Here is a 24,527-nt window from a genome sequence, read left to right on the forward strand (position 1 = left end):
AAAGAAAAAGAAGAAAGGGGGGATAAAATTCCTATTGTGCCCAGCTGCACACATTTTTAAAAAAAAATTAAAAATCTGTCCTCTGAACAACATGGAAAGAAGTCAGAGCAGTGGTTCTCAGTGGGGGTCCGCGGCCCCTTTGAGGGTTAGAAAGCCTTTCACAGGGGTCAGATAGCAGAGATCCTGCATACCAGATATTTGCATTGTGGCTCATAATAATAGCAAAATGACAATTATGAAGTAGCAGCAAAAATAATCTTATGGCTGGGGGTCACCACAATATGAGGAGCTGTGTTAAAGGGTCGCAGCATTAGGAAAGTTGGGAACCACTGTGTTAGAGCTTTGTGTCCTGAGTGGGACTCTGCACCATCTGGGTGGCGCTTGGCAGGCCCAGTTCCAGCCTCTCTGGAATTGTTTTGTACTTTGATTTTTCTAGCCCATATTCTTGCTTGGGACATGATTTGATGTTACTATATATCTAAAGGTCCCTGTTTCCCTACCATACCCCAGTCACTAAACATTTTCATTATACTTTATCTTGTTTTGCTATAGGGCTGTTGAACAGATTTCTTAAACAGCTCTTTGCAAGGTTAAAAGAATGCAGCCTGGTAACAAGTCTGTGTCATTTTAAATATATACCTTCTAGTAAATAAGGAGGGACCTGGCAATCAATCCCTTTTAGTGTGTTATATGTTTCACCTGACAACTAAACCTTCTATTGATTAGCCATTACTTTGTTAGATAATCCTATGTCATTGAATCCATTGTAAAAAATTAAACTCTTTAAAATGTTTTACCCTAGCAGCAGTGTGAAAATTGAAAACTTGTTCAGAATTACAGCCTGCTTTCACAAAGAAGGTAGTTTTCAGCCAGGCATCTTCCTGGTTTATGCTTATGTTCTTTATATGCAATATAAAAACGTATTAAAGTACTCCAACGCACAACTCTCTGCCTCTGGTTCAGCAATGAAGCTACCTTTTCAGATGGTGCAGGGGGACAGAGCCTGGCTTGCCCGCAGCTATTATTTTCTCTGGTTTGATTCAAAGTGGAAGGAATCTTACAGTCATGAAGTATTGTTTGAGGCTTTTTACTACAGAATGGTCAAAAGATTTGACAAATTTTAGGCTGCTGTTTCCTTGGAAGATAAGCAAAGTCATGTACCCACTTTACAGATGGATTGTCAAAAACCAACTCTCCCTAGCAGCTCTCTGCTGGAGTAGGTCTTCTGACTCTACCTGACCTTCCCCTGGGCATGAAGGAGAGGAAGGTTTGAATGAAATACATCATTCTAAGGCTCATGAGTTTCTTTGTTTTGTTCTTTGAGACAGGGTCCTAGCTCGCCTGGGATTTACCTTGAAGCTCAGGCTGGCCTTGAACTTGAAACAGTCCTCTGCCTCAGCCATTGAAGTCTGTCATTTCAGGTATGAGGCACCATATCCAGCTCCCTCCATAACTTTAAAAAAAAATCATTTTGTAGGTACTTGTTTATGTGCACCTGTAATACTGCAGCACACATGTGTGATCACAGGACAGTCTGGATCCTGTCTCCTGGGCCCCTCTTAGGATTTGAACTGGAGCATAGGTTGTTATGCTTGGTGGCAAGCCCCTCTACCCTCTAAGCCATCTCAGTGTCTCCTCTAAAACTTGGTATGTGTCAGCCATAAAGCTATATAACAGCCCTCATGACTTTATTTTTATGAATACAGACTCTGTTTCTTCTTTCTTGATTGCTTTTGGTCTCTTTCTTGCTTTATTTTAATAACTTGGACCTTCAAAGTATGTTGAATCGATGTGATGAACATCTTTCCCTTGTTCCCAGTTTTGTGGAGTGGGGGCAGGAGTGCTGGTGTTAAATCTTTGATCATCAAGCACAGTGCTAGTCAGGGGTCCTAGATATCCATTGTGACGCTAAACAGTTTACCTTTAATTTAAAAAGCTGTCCAGCTTTTTAAAAATCTATAAGTAGGTGTTTAATTCAGTTAAAGATTTTTAAAAAGATAAGCATGTGCATGTGTGCGTTTGTGGAAGTGTGTACAAGTGAGTCCAGGTGCTGTCAGAGACGGGCATTGGATCCCTTGGAACTGCAGTTTACAGGCACTTGAGAGTCTTCCAGTACAGCGGGAACTGGGAACTGAGGTCAAGTAGTCTCTAAGAGCACTTTTAACTGCTGAGTCATCTTTCCAGTCCCGAATTAAACACTTCTAAAAATCTAAAATGTTATCTGTAACCCTGCTCCCTTATTCTGCTAATACTTAACTAAACTTTATTAAGAATGTTTCTCTCAGCTGAGTGGTGATGGCGCATGCCTTTAATCCCAGCACTTGGGAGGCAGAGGCAGGCAAATAGATTTCCGAGTTCGAGGCCAGCCTGGGATACAGAGTAAGTTCCAGGACAGCCAGAACTACACAGTGAAATCACATCTCAACAAACAAACAAACAAACAAGTTCTTTTTATGCACTTAAGGGATTTGGTCTGAAGTTTTCTTTTTAGTGACTTTGGTAGACTTTGCTATTAAGCTTATGCTGGTCTTGTAAACTGAGTTTGTAAATGTGGCCCTATTCCCTGTCTTGAAAGCATTTATGTATGGTGCTACTGTTCTTTCTCAAAACTTAATAGAATTCACTAGTGAAAATATTTATATCATAAGTTTTCTTTCTGAAAAATTTTATAGCAGTTTCAATCTCTTTAACATGTACAGCTTTTTGGAGAATTTTGGACAATTTATATCTTTTGTGCTGTATTTACTTTTTGTTGACTTGTTTTCTTTGGTTTTGGTTAGTTTTTTTCATTTTTATTTTGTTCATATTCTTAATTATGTCAGTGTGCATGGGTCTGGAGGCTTGCTCCTGTCCATGCAGGTACCCGCATGGTCATAAGAAGTCCTGGGGTCTCATGGAGCTGGAGTTAGAGCAGTGTGAGGGGCAGTGTGGGTGAGGCACACAGAGTGGGGGCTGGGGACCCCTCGTCGCCCTCTCTCTGCACAGGTGGAATGTGCTCTTACCCACTAAGCCATGTCTGCAGCCTCCTGGCTGTGATTTCTCAAGATAGAATCTCAGCCTCTGAGCTCTTGATCCTTCTGCCTCTGCATGGGATTGCAGACTCAGGCTCACATTTGTTTTGAACAAGCATCTCATTGTGTATTCAAGGCTGATTTCAAATACAACCCTCCTGGCACATCCCCTCCTTCTCTTCTTCCCTTCTTCCTTCAGAAAAAGTCTCACTCTGTAGACTATGCTACCTAGAACACACTGTGTAGTCATGCATTGGTGGCCTAAACTCTCAGCAATCTTCCTGCATCAGCCTCCTTAAATATATTTTAATATTCAGTTTGTTCCAGATTGCCTGAGAGCCTCTCTAGCTGTCAGTTTTACTCATGTTCATCATTCTGAGTATTTCCAGATTCATCTTACATTTTCCTTTTTAAAAAAGTGTGTGTGTTCACGCCTACTGGTATGTATGTCTGTGGATTTAATGTATAGGCAAGAAGACAGCCTCAGATTCCCTTGAGCTGGAGTGACAGGCTTGACTTAAGAGGTTTACACAACCATAGCTGTCTCACATTAGGTTTTTCCTCCTCCAATGAAAATCCCCCATCTGTTTATTCATTGTGATTGTTATCTTTCATTGAGTCATTTCATTGAACAAATGATTATTAAAGACCTCTTTAGTGCTAATCCCAAGTTAGCCACTTTTTGTATTCCTTTTCATGACAAGTTGTGTAAGTAAGGTGAGTTTTATATTATATGACGGATGTGCGAATGTTTCATCATACAAACTCTGAATCCTGCCTCTGATTAAAACACCACTCAACATGACTGTGGAGGCTTGCTTGGCCTTGTCTCTGAAAAGGATGGCTGTGTTTCTGTTTTAGCGCTAAGCCTAAATCAGATCCCTTGGACCTAGAACATTTGTTTGTCTCAGCTCCTGGTCTTGCTCGGTGTCTCAGGTCCTTTCTGCATCTGTCTCTAACCCTCTCATGAAGTAGGAATCAAATCCTAGATGGCTTACCTGTTCTCGTGGCACAGACTGGAGTCTTGGCTCACATCCCTCCCCGTCCAGCTGTTCTTTCCATTGGAATTCTCCATCTCCCTTAATGTATGTTGTTTGGGGGCTAAACATGGATTTGAGGAGAATTTAAATGTATTTTCTGAGACCTTCTTTTCCCAATGCTTCTCTGTGGATTTCTCCTCTCAATTGCCACTCACTGTGGCAGTTCTGAACTCCGTCCTTTGATAGTTCAGCCTAATACACCAAGGCTTCCTAACTTGTATTCACCATGCACTGAATGGATTCTTGAGCTTCCAGGGAAACCCAAACTCACACCTCACCCATGTTGTTCATTTTCAGTGCTCCCCCCTTTCCACCCATTTTTGCCTGTCTTCAGGGCCTCGAATAGTTTCAAAAACACTTTACTTTAGGTAAACTATCATCCCAAGGAAGGTTAATTGGTGGTAACATTTCTGCCATTGTTGGAAACAGAATTCTTTTGTTGTGTTCATTGACCCCTGTTTCCCTCCCTGCACCCACCTTGTTCTTTTGACAAGGTCTGTGTAGCCCAAGCTATTTCCCAAGTCCTGGGATTAGAAGCGTAGCCTACCAACCATAATGAAAGAACCAGAATTCTTTGCCGTAATGTTTTAGTTTATTTGATAAATGTTGGTTAATTCATGTTTTTAAAAAAATAATTTGTAAGGCTAATTTTAATGGGGACCTGAGAATTAGTTTAGGGGTTAAGATGACTTGATGCTCTTGGAGAGGGTCCTGGTTCCGTTCCCCACCCCCACATGGAGCTTCACAGCTGTCTGGAGCTCTAGTTTCAGGGTTCTGGTGTATTTATTCTTCTAGCTTCTTCAGGCACAAGCACGCATGCACATGTATCATTCATCTATACATGCAGGCAAAACAATCATACACATAAAGAAAATTTTTAAAGTACTTTTAACATATGTTGAAATGATTTCAATTTAAATGATTAAAAAACAAAATGTTCCAGCACTTGGGAGGCAGAGGCAGGCGGATTTCTGAGTTCGAGGCCAGCCTGGTCTACAGAGTCTTGAAACTTTTTTTTTTTTTTTTCGAAAAAACTCATTTCATAATATTGATAGAAAGGGCCAGGGCTACAGATGAGAAAGGTTTTTTTAATCCTACCAACCTTTGAAAAATAGTAACAGTTGGCCAAAAGAAAAATTTGAAACTCTGTTTATGGTTTTGTAAACAGAGAGGTTCCAACTTGTAAAATATAGAAGGACAAAGGAGCTGAAGATCCAGCATTAGAGTGCTGTAGTAAAAATGACTATAGACAAGCTCTTTCAAAGGATACTAGACTTAGCAGGTGAAATTTAAAGTAGAAACTATTTGTGTACTCTCAAATTATTTTCTCTAATGTATTTGATAATTGCCAAAGGGAAAAATGACACGTTCACAGTGGAGCCAGTTGACCAAGACAGGTATCACCAGAACTGTTAACACATCTCTTGGTTTGATGCCCTGAGAAGGACGGACCTGTCATCTCACTTGTATCCTTCAAATAATAACCTCATTTTGATCATGAATTGAGGGAGATCCTATTGATTAACTGATTTAGAAGTGTCAGTCATGGAAGACAGGACAACTGCAAACTTGTGCCAGGTTATAGAAGACTGGAGGAGCTATGACAAATAAATGTGGATAAAGGTCTGGACCAGCTCCTGACAGGAGGCCTTAGTGAGGAGACACAAGGGTGACTGGAGGCTGTACTTCATACACTGTCAGCTTCCCCCAGGGCTGGAGAGGTGCCCGTGCTGAGGACCCACGTTTGCATCCCAGCTCCCACATTAGCTGGCTCACAAATGCCTGTATCTCCAGGGCAGTGCTTCTCAACCTTCCTAATGTTGGGACCCCTTTAACCACAATCACAACCACCCATAATGAGATCTGACGCCCTCTTCTGGTGTGTCTGAAGACAGCTACAGTGTACTTATGTATAATTAAAAAAAACAAATCTTTGGGCCAGAGAGAGCAGGGACTAGAGTGAGGGAGTGGGATTGACCGGAGTGAGCAGAGAGGTTCCTCATGTTGTGGTGACCTTCGACCATACAATTATTTTTGGTTCTACTTCATAACTGTAATTTACTACTGTTAAGAATTGTAATATGGGCTGGTGAGATGGCTCAGCAGTTAAGAGCACTGACTGCTCTCCTGAAGGTACTGAGTTCAAATCCCAGCAACCACATGGTGGCTCACAACCACCCCGTAATGAGATCTGACTCCCTCTCCTGGCGCGTTTGAAGACCGCTACAGCGTACCTATTTATAATAATAAATAAATCTTAATGTATGTTTTCCAATAGTCTTAGGTGACCCCTGTAAAAAGGTTTTTGATCCCCCCCTCCAAAGGAGTTGCCACACACACATTGAGAACCACTGCTCCAAGGATTCATATTCCTCTGACCTCTGAGACAGACAGACAGACAGACAGACAGACAGACACACACACACACACACACACACACACATCTTAAAAAAAAAAAATCCCATCCAAGCAGTCTTTCCATGTAGCCCAGGTTGGGCTAACTTATTATCTCCCTGTATGAGGTGCTGACGGGCTGGGTTTGTCAGCGTGTGCCACCGTGCCTGGCTCTGAGTTAACTTCCCTGAGTAGTGTGGTGTGGTATGTTGCTGGGGATTGAAGCTAGAGCTTGATGCTTGCTAGACACATTTGTAGTTTACCACTAAGTTAAAGCTGCAACCCCAGCTTCTTAGTTCTGATAAGTGTTGATATTAGTGGGAAGCTGAGTTAAGGAAGTGTAAAAAAAAAAAACAAACAAACCTTTGTAACTTAAGTAAATCTAGAACTTATCTCAATTCATAAAATAGGGTTTTTAAAATGTTAAGTGATTGAGGCTTTTCTACTCTCACCTTAATTCCAACACAGACATTTATGTTGGTTCTCAAAGACCACTCCCAGGCCAGCAGTGTCAGCTTCTGCTGGAAATTGGGCTTCAACAGGTCCCAAGTGATTCTCATGCATGCGTAAGTGGAGAACAATTACCTATAGATTTTATGCTATCCACAGCAATTTTAGATTGAAAACATACCTAGGAGACTGAGGCAGGAGAGAGCAGATGGTTGCAAGTTTCAAGGATAGCCAGGACTATATTGTGAGATTCTGTCTCAAACAGGGATAACTGGGTGCCTCAGAGAGCTTAGAGGTTAAGGGCACTTACTGCTTTTGGAGAGGACTAAGTTTGATTCCTGGCACCCACATTAGACAGCTCACAATTGCCTGGAATCCAGCTCCAGAGGAATCTCACACACATCTAGTTGTTTTTTGTGGTCACCAGCACACAGGTGGACATAATCAAACACAGGTACATACACATAATTAAAGATAAATCTTTATTTAAAGAGAGAAAACCTAAAACAACAATGAAAACCTAAAGAGTACCTTTTCTTTTATTTCCCTGATATATTGACAGTTATCAGTAATGCACATCTTCTGTTATTTCCCTGATATATTGACAGTTATCAGTAATGCTTTCTGGGAGCTGGAGAAATGGCTGGCGGTTAAGAACACAGCTGCTCTTCTAGAGGATTTGACTCGAAGGACTCACAATTATCTGTAACCCCTGTCCAAGGGAGAAGGGATGCCCTCTTCTGGCCTCTGTGAGCACTGCACTCATGGTGCACAGACATTCTTGCAAGGAAAACACTCAAACACATTAAATAATTTTTATTTTAGTCCTAAAAAAACCATTGCATTTAGAGCTGGAGAGAGATCAGCAGTAAAGAGCACTAGCTGCTCTTCCAGGGTATTGGAGTTCGAGTCCCAGCAACCACATGGCAGCTTACAAATATCTGTAACTCTAGTCCCGTGGGATCTGGCACCCTCACACAGAATACAGGCAGGCAAAACACCAACGCACATAAAATAAAAGTAAATAAATGTTTTAAAATGTGTTTTATCCATGGCTGGGTTGTGCATGCCTTTAATCCAGGCACTCAGGAGGTAGAGACAGGTGGATCTCTGAGTTCCAGGACAGACAGGGCTACACAGAGAAACCCTGTGTGGGGTGAATGAAGAAAGCATTTCACCATAAAGACAGACTGTAGTGCAGCCAACACTTTATCCACTTCCTAGTGCTCTGTGTATTATTTTCTTCTACTTAGGCTCCCAGTCATACTTCAGACCTCCTCTTTCTTTCTTCTGTTTTCTTTTGTTGTGGTGGTTGAAAGGTCCAGCTGTGTAACCCAGACTGGCCTGGAAATGGTTGTATAGCCTGGTCTGGCTTCTTATTTAAAATCCTCCCCCACTGATTGGTTTACACGTTTTATCACTTTGTTGCCCAAAGTGATTTTAAGTCTGAAACTTAAAATCTTCTCACTTTGGCCTCTATAGTGTTGGGATTATCCCATATATGGTTAAATTTTGCATTTTAAAAACTTGTATATCCAATCCTCTATCTCCCATTCATACCGTGATTCACTATTCACTGCTCACATACTTATTCGTGGGCACACCATTGGTTTTCATGAACTCTGTCCTTTCCTCCTCCTCTCTACTGGTCCCTCAGCAACTACAAATCTGGGTTTACAAATAGAATTGTATGTTGATTTAGAGAAATTGAAGAGAACTTGACAGCTATGTGTGTCAGTGTTTCAGTATCGTTACCAAAAAAAAGTGATTTTTTTTTTTTCTTAAAAATTGTCTCTACAGACTTACAACAGCTGTGCCAGGCTTTGCATAAACCAAGAGACAGTATGTCTAACAAGCACTGCTATGAAGACTGAAAACTGTGTGGCCAAAGTAAGTAACCCTGCTGCACTGGGGTGCCTTTACTCAGCGTTGTCACTACAGGTGATCGTAAGATCATATATTTATAAAGACAATATAGCAGGTATTATTTTATACAGAATGAACTGAAAGCTGGATTTTCTTTCTCTTGAGTTGCAACAGAATCTTTTTAATCAGTTACACAGATCAGTGAGTTATTATAAGATGATGAACAGTTTATTTTGTACCTTCCTTCTTGGATAGTTTTTATTGTTCAGTTGTTTTGTTTTGTCTACGTAGCCGTTGTTGTTCTAGAGCAACGAAGTAGACCAGACTAGTCTTGAACTCAAATACCTGCCTGCCTCTGCCTCTTGAGTACTGAGATTAAAGACAAGTGTCACTATGACTGGCCTCCCTAAGTGTGGGTGTAGTACTCTGGAGATGGACTGACGGTGACAGTTTGAGCAGAGATCCAGTTGTGACTTGGCCAGGCATAGCCACATATGCCTTTAAGCCCATTGGAAGGCAGAGGCTAGCCTGGTCTACAAAGCAAGTTATAGGATAGCCAGGGCTACATAGAGAAACCCTGTCTCCAAAAACCAAAACCAAAAGAAATGTCACGTTTGGTGATTTTGAGTGAAAAACTGTTTTTAATCTGTCCATATGGCCTGAGTCTTTCATGTATAAATATGTGCTATATCTCTAGATACAAAAATAATATTTAAAATTAAAATCTTCAGAGTCGAAGAGATGGTTCAGTGGTTAAGATCACAGGTTGATCTTGTACAGGATCCAGGTTTAATTCCCAGCACCCACATGGTGGCTTACAACCATCTGTAACTACAGTTCAGGGGATCCATTGTCATCTTATGGCTAATGTAAACACTACATGTGCATGGAACACAGGCATTGTTTCCGTTTTTCTACAAAAATAATCTTTATTACCATTTAGGATTTTGTTGTTTTGCAATTTTTCCAAATTTCAGCTTAATTGATTCTTTCTTATTTACTATTAGAGGTAAGACTTTGTTTATATCACGTGAATTCTATCTTTTAAAATTCAAGAAAAGCTGTCTTATTTCTTTTGGGTTATTACAACAAAATATAAACAGTAGCTTATAAAAAATAATTTTTATATGATTGTGACAATAGATTCAATGTCTACTTACAAGTTCACTCTTGCTAGACGGAGCCTTGCTATGAGTGGCCTCAGGATGAGTAGTAAGCCAGACTCTCCCGGGTCTACTAATTCTCTTCCTGAAGACTCTTCTCATGCACTAGGCAGTTAGAGAGGACCACAATCACATTTATTGTTATATAGTAGCAATAATAATTTTTATTCTATTTCCTAAAACATATAGTAATCTCTTAACCCTGCTTTATTAGCTGAAAACATATCACATATAGCCATTGGAATTAGCCGTATGAGTAATGTCAGATTTATTTTAAATTATAGCAGCAAAATGTAGGTTCATCATTTGTGTGTTAAGTCCACATCTTAATTTGCTACAAAAATGAGGATTAATGTAAGTTAGATTTAATTTTCAGTTCCTTAGTAACAGCTTGCAGGTGCCACTTGGACCCCGGGTGGGGACTGGGTGGAGAAAGTATGCTTTCACGCTTGTGCACGCTGCTCTCGCTTTTGTCACAAGTGGGTTCCTTTTGCTAAACAAGGCAAAGTCTTAGCCTGAGAACCAACCCAAAGACAGGGCGACAATTTAATGAGTTTCATTGAGAGCTGGCCAACTGAGCATCTGCTCCTTTTGTTTTTCTCTACTTGGTAAGCCAGTGTTTCTGAAATCCTTAGCCGTGTTGCTGTGTCTCTACTGTGTGGGGGTGGGGTTGTTTCTTTTTCTACCCTCTACTTGAGTAGTGCACAGTTAGAAATCTTCTGGCATCTGGCACAGTGGTGTAATTTCTTCCATGCTCTTGAGTGAGGAAATGTTTGCTCATTGCTGCTCATCATGTTTGTCTCCTTGCTCCCAGGTGGTGACCTTCTCCTCCCATTCCTGCCTGTCTTAACATTATTCTGACACCTATTTTCTCTCATTGTCCCCTTAACCACTCTAATTGAATAATGATTTCTATAATTTCCAGTTGGAACACAACCAACTTCCTGCTTCTCTTTATTGGCCCACATCCTGTCTTCTAGTTCATTGCTTCAGATTTGAGCCAGATTGTCAGATAAAAATACATAACTGAAAAAAATGTTTACCACAGTACAGTAGCATGGCACCAATGAGAGTTGTCCTCTCTCGGTGCTGAACATGCTCTGCCTGTCTTGTGATTCCATGGTGTCTCTCTGGGCCTCATTTACTGCTTGACCTTTGAAAGAAATGACTCGAAGTTATGTTTGTGGATCTTTAAACATTTCTTTCTTTCCTTTTCCTCACCTCTACTTCTTAGCAATGGTTTGTCTGCTACTGATTCGGATTGTGCTCCAGTGTGACCTGCACATCCATATTTTGGTTTAGGTGTAAGTACTAATTATAGCCTTACACCTTTTTATTAAATATTGCATTTTACAGAAGGTATTGGTTCTTCTCAGAAACAGAAATGAACCCTATATTATTTTGTGTGTCGCTCTCCTGTTAGGTACTCTGGTTTTGCAGTTCCTGTATGGAAAGGGCACTCCCTTTAATTTGCAATAAAATGTAAGAAAGCACAGCTGTTTCTTAAGTTACCTTAACAGCAGTTTCCTGAATCTTAGCTTGACGGAAAAAGGTTCAAGAAAATATTTAAAACTAAAAGTGGGGAGTGGTCTGAATAATATTTGAAGCCATGAAGTGTCTTGTATATAGCTTACTTTGTCTGTCTGTCTGTCTGTCTCAGGTAACCCTGGTTGTGTGAACCATTCTGGCCTTGAACTCACAGAAACCCACTGTGCTGGGATTAAAGGGGTGCCCCACCGTGCCTAGCTAGTTGATTTTAGAGCCTTTTGTCTGCTCACATCGCTGGAGTTAGGACATTTGTCTGGAGATGATGAGCTCTGTATTTATTGTAGCTTTAAATGGACAGTCATTACTGACTGTCAACTTAGTCTCTCAAATCTATAATCACATTGTACCTAATTGTCAACCTTCATGTTTTTTAATTATGAAAGAAAACTAAGAGCATTAATTTTTATGTTATCTTTCTATTGACTTTATTGATGTACTACAGAAAATTTTGGTTTGAGGCTTTTCCATAATTTACCTTTATATCCCACACCCATTCCATAAACATGTATAGTTAAAATTGAGTTGTTCAAATACCTCTACCTTGATTCCTGGCCTAGACAGGGGTAGTCCTGTCTTTGTTTGGAATAAGCCCATTCAGTAGTCTTGTATACATTCTGTATTTGTTGTTGTTGTTGTTATTTTGTTATTACTGGGTTTTATTTGAGATAATAATCTGTTTGAAACCGAGACAGAAAAATGTGATGTTCCTTCCCACTCACTCCAGATTTTGATAGAAGACTTGTTTTATTTATTTCCAAAATTATATCCGCAGGAAACAAGCTGTTTAAATTCAGATTATGCTGAAGCAAAATGGTCCTGGTATGAGAAGCAACGTGCTGTTTTACGAGCACAGAGTCCCTTTTCTCATAACTGATTGATAGTAAATATTTTCCTGAAGAATTATTGCCAACCATGAACAGTGCAACTGTTTCACTTTTTTTCCGTGCTACTTGCTGTACCAGCCATTGTCGGTAATTAAGATCTACAATTCACAGTGCAGACGTTTGCTCTTCCTCTGGGTCTGTGCTATTTATAAGGCATTTCAGCTGTTCAGAGTTTCTTCTGAGTTTTAAACTACATGTTAACAGGCTTCTTTAATATACTGTTCCACAAGAGCAAGTCTGTTCATGGAGGCCCTTCTGACAGACCTTAACTTAGCTTTGTGGTGGACACAGCAAGGTGTAATTGTATCATCAGGGCCAGTGTGATTGGGAAAACTCATAAGTATAATAATACTGTGTAAAGAAGCCAGGAATGAAATTCAGGGCTAACCTGTTTTCTTTCATTTTTAAATGTTCCATATATTAGTGGTTACCAAGGTTTTAAGAAATACACAATAAAGTGACTTATTGGTTAGAATGTGTGTATTTGTCACACTAATGTGAAAATATATTCACTCTAGTTGTGCATGACTTTTTGTCTCAAAAGATTTGAAACAAAACGGATTAACAGATTGATAACACATTTGTTGTATAACAGAAACCTGAAGTACATGCCATTGATAAAGCAAGTGTCAACAGAGATCTTAGTCTGTGTTAAAATTGATCAAATTCAAATTAAGTTCAAAAGAGAATTGATTTTAAAAAGTCCAGACCCATCCAAGAATCTTCATGAACGACCTCCCAGTCTCCAGTCACTGTGCAGGCATGTTGCTACAGGCACTAGTTGTTAAACGTACAAGAGGAAGAAACAAGAAACTGAAAGCTGTCAACAAAACGTGTTTAAAACTTTGCCTGGAGTGGAGCTCAGCCTGTTTGTTCCTAAGCCTGGAGCTGAGCTGCATTGATTGTGCACACTGGCCTCCAGCGTCTTCCAACAGTGTAGTCTGCACAGACAGGCAGGACACAGGCCTCAGCACTGCCTCTCGATGGCCCTTGAATAAAGTCAGAGCTGCTGAGAAAGCCATTCCAACTCCAGTGCTCGTGTAAACTTCTCTTTCTCAGTGAACTCTCTACAAACACTCTAGACAGCGTGGTTCAGCTGTTGGAGGCCACTGATCTATCTGACTGAGACACTTCAAGATGCTCAAAAGACCCTGTTCACATTTCTATCTAGCCAGGGAGCCAATAAGATTGAGTTTGTCTTTGTGGATTGATCTAGATCAGCATGAGATGAGCCCAGTCAGTGTCTTCCTCAGTGAAAAAGGAAAGGTTATGGGAGAAGAGGGGTGAGAGAAGAAAGTTCTTCATCAAGAATTGACTGCAGTATTGCCTACTGATGCATGTCGGATCACCCGCACAGAGAGATCACATGCCTTCTCCAAAAGTCAAACGATCAATTCCCCTCGTTTTGGCTCTGTACTTAATGCACAAACAGTGCGATCTGCGGGGCTGTAATTGCATTGTTAGGGCCAAGGAACAAGCCTGTGCCTTTTCAGCAGACAGCTGGCAGGGAGAGAGGCATGTTGTTAGGAAAGAGAGAGGCAAGGCAAATAAAATTACTGCTAACGCTCAGAGATCGGCAGGAGTCCTACTTGCCTAATCTTACCGGTGGGAGCAAGCGGCTGTTGTAATCCAATTATAGCAGCATAAGCAATTTGTTAGACACTCCGCATAATGTAACAATTTCCCAATAAACTCTGACTTGTAATAACGTCGGCAAGAGTCCGCATAAATCTGCCCGAATGGTGGGGGCTGGAGCGTTCGGCTGGGGGCTTGTAATTGGCGCCATCAGCACGTTTTGTGGAGTGCAGTATGGTGCAGTCTTTTAGTGCAGGAATTTTAAGGAGAAAGGCATGGCACATGTTTCTTAGAAAAAGAAAAGTGGCCATTAAAGGGGGAGCAGCAAGAAGGGCACACTCTTGCCTTCACATTACCTAGGAATCTCAGTGTAGAAAGAAAACAGAAGGAAGCCATGTTTCCTTCTAGTTCCAAAGAGGCAAGATGAGGGGAAGTGTATGGATTAGTCCGATTCCTTTACTATTTAAAGCGTCAGTTTCTGTTATTTGTACCCCCACTCTCCAGCTCCCTAAAAATGTATTTGGGTAGCATTAACAAGATGTTCTTAGCTAGGCAAGCCTACAAATGTCAAAATTAAACCCTTCTCCTTGGAAGTTTAGTAGTATTACATGTATATATTATATGTATTCACATATAGTGTATGTTTGTGTCCAGGACAAATCCCTGCAATGTTGTCTCACCGAAGAACCTTTTGCAGAGTTCTGCCATATGCTATAGTAAACCGCTGCTTACTGAAAGAGGTTCAGCCCAGCTTGTTTACTCGACTTACTGTACTAGACTGCCTACATGGTATCGAATTCTAAAATGCACTGTGACTATCTGGAGTATTAAGATTACCAATTTAGTTTGTTGAAAACTTACATTCCTTACAAGTACAATGTTAGTTAATATACCTGTATTATTCTTACAGAAATAGCTCAGGTTCCTAGGTAATAGTATTTTTGTTTTATGAAAAATACTAGAGAACATATTCGAACTACACTTTCTTATTGATTGGTGTATGTAGTCACAGACTGAGGATTTTATTCGTATGAGGTAAGGGAGATAGAGAATGCTTTACAGATGTCAGTTAATAGATGCGTTTTCATGCTTCTGAATGTATTAAATGTTCCCTGCTTTCTTATGCCAACCCATCCCTTCATTGCTACATGATTTGTGTCAAAACCACACTTTCAAAATAGGCCCAGGATTCTCCAGAATACCCTGTTGCTGTGGGTATTATCACAATAAATATTTACTTTCTGTATAAACATTTCCTTCTATTGGAGCAATGGTGCCTTGTTTGACTGGAGCTACATCAATAAACTGCAGTGCCTCTAATAAAGCCACTCCGCGTCTGGGTTTAACTAATGGCTGATTTTCATGACTTTGACAGTGAGCTGTGTGCGTTATTTTCTCCTGATATTGTAAAAATAATGAGAGCAAATTAGAACAATCAGTTTACACAGATAGCTCCTGATTGGAGGCGATGGGCAATATGGCAGCAGGTAATCCATCTTCGGGCTCCTGTCACATTAACTTCAGCCGTGTGAAAAGATCAGGTGGGGTAAGCAGGGATCCTGCCCAATTGGAACACAGAAATTAATGAGAAGATCATTGTTCTGTGATCAACCTTTTAATTAGCAAGAGCAGAAACAGAGGCGTGGGGACGACAGCACCTCAGCTGCACAGTGCCAGGCACAGTTTCGGGGGGCTGTGTGTGAGAAAGCTGTGTGTGGTTGCTGCCTCTCTCCTGTGTGGGCATGGCGACTCTGCCCCAGAGCTCCCTTACAGACTTGAAGACGGGCCCCTCCTTTCCAAAGTAACGCCACAATACAGTCAAATGTATTAATAATCTATAAGCTCTGATTCTTTGGGGATTGTTTGGGCTTTTCATTGCTAGTACTTTCTTTGGTATTGTATTCTGGATTTTACATTTTGATTAAAACAAAAACAAACAAACAAAAATGAGTAGCCATAGAAATTAGAGTCTATGAAGTTCTGCCCTGCCAGCCTCCCTACCTCATTCCTTCATTGTGGAGTTTTTCACTGCACGTAACACAAGGGTTTTATGGATTGGAGGATTCTGTCACTTTGAGTTCTTTAAAAGAGGAACAAACTCCAGGCAGCAAGCCGTGGCATATTGAAATTGGGTTCCTTTCCTGGTTCTGTTTATCAGGGAATTTGCTATTTTGTTTGTATATTTCCTGTGCCATTGGCTTCTCAATGTTGGCACTGTGTTATTTCAATTTATGTAATTGAGAATTGAATATCAATCAAGTATGATGTTTATGGAAGGAAGAGGGGGATAAAAGAAAAATCTATGAACCTAAAAGCTGATTGATTCATTTAAAGCTCAGTTATAATAATGTCGTAACCTTGTTAATCATTCTTATAATAGAACATTTGTATAGCACAATGGAAGGTATTAATGAGAGAAAACTTTTAGCCAAATGAGCACATGCTTATTTCGATTTATTTATTTTTTATTTTATGTGTATGAGTGGTTTTCTGTACGTATGTATGTATGTGTACCATATGTGTGCCTGGTGCCCTTGGAAGGCAGAAGGGGGAGATGGATCCCTTGGAGCTTGAGTTATGAATGGTTGTGAACCATCATGTGGGTGCTGGGAACCAAACTTAAGTCTTCTGAAAGACCACTGAGCTGTCTCTCCAGCCCAAGTATGTGTTTTTTTATATCCTTTGGGAAAGTATAGGATGACAAAGCACTTCACAATGTTCTAGTCTTCACCCTTTACAAGTAGTGACTTACTGTAAAAGCCATTTAATGCATGCAGTGATGGATTCAAATGTATAGAAACTAAGCTTTATTTCTTGATATGAATAATTAATTGGCTTAAGCATTATTAAATGGGTTAATACAATTTGATTATATATACCTAACTGATTTTAGACTTGGTAGGTTAAAAAAGCTATACTATATTCCAAAATATTTAGATTCTGTAGAAGACAATCTTTTCTCATCATAGTTAATAGTACTTGTTCAATCATTTACAACTATTATAGATTATATCATTTCTATAACTCATTAGGCCTATAGCTGTAAGATAGACACTCAAGGCCCTAAAACACAAAACAAAGGTGCTTCATGCCTGACCTCCCTCTCCCCTCAAAATACTTAATACTGTTGAGCAGAATTTTAATTAATGGTGAGCCTTGACTGAAATTTGTATAAGCCATTTTTAGGGTCAAAGACATGTTAGCAGATAGTGTCCAGGAGTCTCCGGACGAATACTTCAATATATTGATGCCGTTGCTCATATTAATATTTTTAAAGCCCACTCTACTCCTTAATGGGGAAGAAAGATTTTTATTCTTAAAGCTATCATGGGTTCTCATGGATATTGACAGAAAAATACATTCTCCTTTCTGTGCATTTCAAGGTTTCAGAAGCCTGGGTTAATAAGCTCTCCATGAATCATGTTTTGGTCACATAGTGGAGGAAGGTCATTTACAAGTTTCTGAAACCTGAGCCCTTCTTTTGGACCTTCCAAAGCCCATGAGCTCAGGACCCACACATGTAAAATGTTATTCTCGTATTGTGACTTCAGCTTGTAAATGCTTTCCCAGTCTATGACAGGCTTCTTTAAGGATTTAATGCTGTTGTCCTTCTTTCATGAGAATCTGGAGCTTATCTGTTCTGGAAGTCTACTGATATTCAGCTCTTCTCCAGAAAGATGCCTTCTGCCATCAGGGACTAGGGCTCTGTCTTGTAGGGTTTCATTGTTTATACTAGTAATTTTATAAATGTCCACTCTAAGTAGGTAAGAAACTCCCTTTGACTTCCTAGAAGAGCAAAGTACCCATGGGCTCAGCCGTGAGGAATTGTCCTTAGTCCTTAGGAACTTACCCAGTCCCTGCTTGTTTCAGGTTCTTATGCAGGAGATGGCTGTACCTGTGAGTCTGTTAGAGTCCTACACTCACACACAGCATCTGCCTTCACTCCTTGAGAAAACTAAGGTTTGATTTTGAAACACCCTAGCTATGTGGCCCAGCCTAGCCTGGAACTCAGCCCTTCTTCCTTCGCTTCCCAAGTGTTCGTATCACAGATGTGCACCCCACACCTAGCACCTTGTGAAAATTTAAATGCCCATTTTGTTTCTTATGCACCCCATTCCCACACTAAGTAATAGAGATCTATTCAATGCATGGTACATGCTAGGCAAATGTTCAACCCCTAACTCAAATGTTCTTTTTCCTATAATTTCAGTCTTCTACTCAAAAGTTTGAGGAAAAGCAAATACATTAATGTGTTTTTGAGGCTCTGCATTTAAGTACTGTAGTACTAGCTTTGCGTTATTTATCAGTTTCAAATGCAAACCTGATGATGAACCCTGAAAGCTTAGAGGACTTGACCCCCACCCCACCCCCATCCCCCAGTCTTTAAGTTAAAGAATCAAGATTTCAGTTGAGATTTCTCTGAACTCAAAATCCTTGCTCACCAGAATGCTTTTCAATAGTATATTGAGGCCCTCCATGTATTCTCCAACCAGTCCACTGCCCTTTAGAATTTTTCTCCATTTGATTTCTGCTTTGACATCTAGCAAGGGTTATTCCCACCTTCCTGCTGCCCCTCTCCTTTACTGCTTTTATTCAGTATCTGCATTCAGAAAATTCAGCACTTCAGGTTACCCATTCAGGAATTCTGTTAGTGCTAGCTGCTTAGTCAGAAATACATAATAATCACTTACCTGACAAGCAGTATATGGGACTTCAGGAGGACTCAGGTGTCTTCATACCACATGTTCTGCATAGAGAATGAATGGGGCATAGTAAACAAGCAGCTCAGACTGGTGACGCATATCTTAGTGGTTGTTTTAAAAGTTATTCTGGGGCTGGAGAGATGGCCCAGTGGCTAAGAGCACTTGTTCTTGTAGAGGATCCGGGTTTAATTTGTACATGGTAGACCACAATAGTACACAGCTCCAGGGGATCTGATGCCCATGTTTGCCCTCTGAGGGCGTTAGACATGGTGCAGATACTCATGCATGCACATAACTCATAAACAACTCTTAAAAGTTGTTCTGGAATACAGCTCTTCAAAGTATAAGCATGCATTATTTATTATGTTAGTCTTTATACCAAAACCTCTTTCCCCACTTAAACTTAGTTATTAATTTTGACAATTGAAAGCATAACCTCCTGGGCTGACAAGACAGCGCTTGCTGCCCAGCAGGACAGTCCTGAGTAGTGTCCCCCAGGGACTCCATGGAAGGAGAGAACTGAATCCTGCACATTTTTTTTTCATCTCCACATACAGGCTGTGTCATATTCACATAATGGACATGTATGTACATGCTTGTGCACATGTATAGTAAACAAGTTAATATAAAAAAAGACCAAAACCCATTGCCCTTTAAGGCTTCAAAGCTCTGGGTTTTCTGTCTTCTTTTTAGTAAATAGTTTTGTTTCTATTTATACTTCTAGATTACAAAGGTTGCTGGTTATGTACACATAGTATCTGAGGGTATCAGAATTTAGTTAGACTTAGAAATCTTCTCTCTCAGAAGAGGAGGCTAGAGTAAGGATGAGTAGTTAGAGAGGCCATGAAGTTTTTTTAAAAAAGGTCAATGCTGGGTCTGCGGGTATGACTGTCTATGCATTCATTCTCTGGGGAAGAATAGGAGTTTTTGACAGGTAATTGTTACGTGAATTTCCTGTACAGATTTATAAAGCCACATAAGAAGAACTGAGATGATGAGACCCAGGGATGCTAAAGTAGTTCTAGAAGATGGAACATAAATTTAACAGTGTTCTTCAAACATCACTTCAAATTTAAGCCATACTTTCTAGAAATATCAATGAGCATAAGAAATTTAATTATACTGTTTTTTCTTAGATATAAGAGGGAGCCAGAAGAGAACTATAGGGAGAAAGCCATGTTTAAGAAGGAATGTTTCCTACAGTGTTAACTATGGAGTCTGTAGCGTGACTCTGTAATGGAATATCATGGCAGGGGGTATAATACTGTAAATAAGATGAATGTGCCACTTGTGGATTAATGGGCAACCTAAAGAGTAGCTTTATTTACATCAGTGTGTGAGGTTCATTTTCAGTTTGTATTTTTTTCTTACTCTTGGGTTTGGAGTTATTATCGACCTGACAGTTTAATTATAGACCTTAAAAATCAGTTTCCTGGATATTACTGGCATTGCCCATCATCCCCTGTCCTCTTTCTCCTCCTCCTGCCCCTCTTCTCCTTCCTCCCCCTCCCCCTCCTCTTCCTCATCCTCACCATTCTCCTCCTCCTCCCTCCTCCTCCTATTGTTTTCTAATAAAAGGTCTCTCTCTGTAACCCAGGCTAGCCTAGATCCTGAAGTCCTTCAGTTAGCCTCCCTGATGAGAGGTTAACTGGAGGATTGCTTTACCATTCATTTTGTAATGCTAGCGTGTTCGGGGTTTGGGTTTTTGTTGTTGGTTGGGCTGGGCTGGGCTTTTGGTTTTGGTGTTGGTGATTGATTGATTGATTTTTTTTGCTGAAGTTTATGCCTTGTCACCACCAAGGTGGTCGGGGGTTGTTGTTGTTGTTGTTGTTGTTTTGTTTGTTTGTTCACTGTTTAGTAGTGCTTTTCAAGTTGTTTCTTAGTGACCTGTGTGACTTTTTAGACTTACGAATGACAGGTTGATAATAAGATGAAAAATCTTGGTAGGAAAAAAATGTTTTCTTCAATCTTGAGTTACATTGTTTTTAAAAAATTAATTCTGTGTCATTTCATACTTTAAAACTGATAGATGAGAGAATTTTTCTTTCAATTTTTCCCTGGATAATAACTTAGGGCAAAGAAATGATTTCTGAAATGTATGTATTCCATGAAACAAAGCTTTTGTTTTACATTTTGTCCTGATAAGTAAACTATTAGAATTATGTGTATCCAGATTACAATATTTCATTTGCAGTCACATGGTTTTCTATACTAAATGATTTTACTACTACTACCTTTTCACTGGTTGTTTGAGTGGTCGTTGGCTGCAAACATAATGCCATTATTTAGTGCTTTTGAAACTTCAAAAGCTTGAGACTCAAACTGTTAGCTACTTTTCTGCTTTGCCTCTTGAAAATGTATAAAATGAGTTATTTCATTTATATAGTCAGCCTATCACTTATTAACTTTTGTTTTTTAGTATTAGAACTTAGTATTAGCCTTGTTTATTAGTTTTTGTTTTAAGTTTTAGTTTTAAGCCTTTCTTAGTTTTTTTGTTTGTTTTAAGCAACGTCTCACTCTGTACCCAGGCTGGCTTAGAGTTTGCTGTGTGGTCTAAGCTGAGCTCAAACTCTGAACACTGTGCCTCTCAGGCTCCTGCATTCTGGGATTTCCAGCACGAGTCACTATGCCTGGCTCATATGTTACCTGTAAAAGTCGGATTGTATGGAAGAGAATCTGTGTAGCTTACTTAGGGTTATTTTTCTATTGTGTGAAGTAGAGTCTCACATTATTCGTTGAGTTTCATTAGCTTGAAATAAGATGTCATGAATTATGTTTTTATATTTTCTTTGTGTTTGTTTGCAGAGTATGTTCAAGTATGCATGTACGTACATCCTGTGTATGGAGTTCAGAGAACAACTCACAGATGTGGGTGTTCTCCCTCCATTCTGTGGGACCACATCTGGTTCATGAGGTTTGGCAGCAAATGCCTTTACCCACTGAGCCAGTATGTCATCCCAAATTTGTTTTTAAAGAACTAGATTGGAAACCCTTTTGCACTACTGTTGATTGAGCATATAATGCATCACACTTTAAAGATTTTATATGCATCTCTTGTCTGCTGTGCACTTGGTTAACTTTAATTCTGATCAGGCATAGAAGACACCACAGAACATGAATTTTAATTCAGACAATCTAGAAACATGGCCCTGTGCTTTCAGCCACTGTTTACACGTGTTAGTGCATAGAAGGCTAAAGTAGTGGCTGCAGAAAAGGAGGATTATCTAAAAGGTTGCCTGTGGTATTGGTTAAATGTCAAAGTAACTGTTAAAGCAGCGAAGTGGTGATGGTGGCAGTGTGTGAGCTGGCTCTAGAAAAATTACCCCACAGAAGCACATCTGAAGCTCCTTGTTCTCCTTTTCAGCATTCTGTATTGGATGATAAAAATTTTAAACCCCTCAATTAGCAACCACGCAAAACCACAAGTGTTTATTGAACCTTGTAATCTCCTCTTGTTGTCGGTTAGGATTTTCTTCCAGGCTTTGATTGTGTGTAATAAAACTGTTGCTTAATTAATGCCAGAATTCTGAAGGCTTTGGTTGCTACAAAAAGAGTGAAATGGCTAAACCAAGAGGCAGCATCCACTAGCTTTTCTGTCGTGTTCATTTAGAGCTGTCATTCTTGTTCTACTTGATGATAGAACTCCCAGTAGACACAGGTGGATTGAAAGGAGGCTGTAGTGAATCCTGTCTGAGGGAGGTGCACTTGTGGTTCAGGCTCTCCGTACGTTAATGAAGAACTGTTTTCAGATGATATTTCACTCCTGGTATGATCTGCCCTTGGAATTACTGTGGCCATGTTAATGTGACCAAACTAAGGTGGCTTTATGGAATGTGAAAAAAAAACCCTGATGTATATACTGTCTTGGTGGAGTGTGCCAGGGCATGAGTGAGGAGTCACACAGACTGCTACTCATCTTTTCAAATAATACAAGTAAAACGGTAAAAATGTACTTTAGAAAATTGTTAAGCTTCCTTGATCACAAATATACTACTCTGTTACACACACATACTCATAACACTTCCTTCAGTTTCCTTCTCTGACTCTGTCCCCAGCTCCCCCCCACACACACACACACACACTTTTTTTTTTTTTGCAAGGTTCTCAATGTGTAACCCTGACTAGTCTGTAAATTAAGCAGTTTCCTGCCTCAGCCTCCTGAGTGCGGAGATTATATCACTGCATTAGCACATTAGCTTCATTTACTTTTGAAAGAAATTTTCATACTAAAAAAAAAAAAAAAAAAAAAAAAAAAAGCTAATGGGGGCTAAGGGCTGACTCATCTTGGTAAAGAACTCAAGCATAAGAGCTGAAGTTTAGATCCTCAAGATCCACATAAACTCCGGTGGGTGTCGGGGTCCCCCTGTGATATGCTAGCAAACAAAAATGGGGTTCTTTGGAGCTAGATCATTTTACTAGCCAAATAGGTGAGTTCTGGATTTAAACTGAGAAAGCTCAGTAAGAAAGGTGTAGAGAGATGGAGAAAGACACTAACGGCCCCTTATGGCCTCCACTCACATGTGCTCGATCACTGCTCACACTGCTCATGCAGGGAGGGAAGAGCGGGGAGGGGGGCTGGTAGGTAAAGGTACTTGTTACAGTGCCGAATGAGCTAAGTCCCCCTGCTCCACACTGCAGGAGAGAACTGTCTTCCACAGGTCGTCCTCTGACCTCCACATTTGCCCCCAACACACACAAAACAAATAGACAAAAAAATAAATAAAGAGGGTCATTTTAAAAACAGCTAAAGCTTGTTTCATATCATTATTCAAAAAAAAAAATTCTTAATTTTCAGAATGCAAGCTATAGGATAGTTCCCATTAGTCGTCCTTAATGAATTTACCTTTAAGAAAACTGTATTTTTTTCATTCTTCATGGTTCAAGGAACTTATTATCTGATATTATATGTGTATTGACTTTTGTCAAGAATTTTAGTAAGCAGTGTTTCTTGCAGTGTATGGGGTTGAAATTCAGCAGTGAAAAATGAACCCTTTACTTCTGGCTGCTTTCCCAGAATGACTATATATATGCTACAATTGTTGAACTTTCAGCATCTGCCTAAATTCTATGTAGATCGTGTAGGATTACAATATTGTGTCTAAACTATACTTTGTGATGAAACTCAAGCATGAAGTAGACTTTGTTGGGCAGAGTCATTGGCACAGTCATAATTCTCACTGGCTGAGGTACCAGTGACGAAAGGAGTTTGCAAAGACATGGGAAAGAATCTAGACTCAGTAGTCTAGTAGTTGAGTAGCCTCTGTTGTCCAGGGGTTCAGTAAATGCTAGTGAAGACTTGTCTTAGAGTGGGTGGAATTGGGTTAAAGGTTGGCAGCCACATCTTGTGATTGTCCTCCACCGAAGAGCAAGGTCCTCCCAGCCCTGACCTACTTTACTCCCGAAACCCTGTGGGCTCAGTGGCTATGCAGCCAGCAGCGCAGATGAGACAGGGAGGTGTTTCCAGTAGGAAGTGCTTTTAGTAGCATGTTTCTTTGTTGGTAGAACATAATGTTGCCACAAATCATGAATAAATATTCCAAATTCTCTCATATTATAGCAGTTATAACCATTTTTAAGCCTCCTTTGTAAGTAGATATTTCTCTCCCGGCTTTCTGTACTGTGAACTTTACAAAACTGGTATAAGCAGCCTATTAATTATTCATATCATAGCAACAATTAAAGCAAATTAAAAATAAAAATCACCATATTGCATTTAACCGTGGGCAGCACCAAATTGTGTCAGCTCTGTAAGGGCCTGCAGTGTTGCCTTAGTTAAAAGTGCTAGAGGGAGCTCTAACCTTGCTCAGAGCAGTAGCATGTGGGAACAATTGTCTGTGAGTGGCCACAGGGCCACAATAGGAGAAAGAATCTCAGGCTCTTTTGTAGTAAATTT

The 24,527-nt window shown here is 40.0% G+C and overlaps 1 protein-coding gene across 11 annotated transcripts in view; it reads left to right on the top strand.

Annotated features, from left to right (window-relative positions):
* Positions 1 to 24,527, top strand: part of Btrc (beta-transducin repeat containing E3 ubiquitin protein ligase) — a 179,772-nt gene that overhangs the window by 104,686 nt on the left and 50,559 nt on the right. For 9 of the 11 annotated variants that reach the window (XM_021221108.2, XM_029535455.1, XM_021221120.2 and 6 more), the window contains one exon: positions 8,696 to 8,785. In XM_021221108.2, the coding sequence (XP_021076767.1) occupies positions 8,696 to 8,785 (90 nt within the window). Of the gene's footprint in view, positions 1 to 1,399; positions 1,422 to 7,612; positions 7,645 to 8,695; positions 8,786 to 24,527 lie in introns of those variants that run through there. The other 2 variants (XM_029535451.1, XM_029535447.1) reach the window with 2 other exon arrangements.

This window comes from Mus pahari, chromosome 1 (genome assembly GCF_900095145.1).
Source record: "Mus pahari chromosome 1, PAHARI_EIJ_v1.1, whole genome shotgun sequence".
In the NCBI taxonomy this organism is placed as follows: domain Eukaryota; kingdom Metazoa; phylum Chordata; class Mammalia; order Rodentia; family Muridae; genus Mus; species Mus pahari.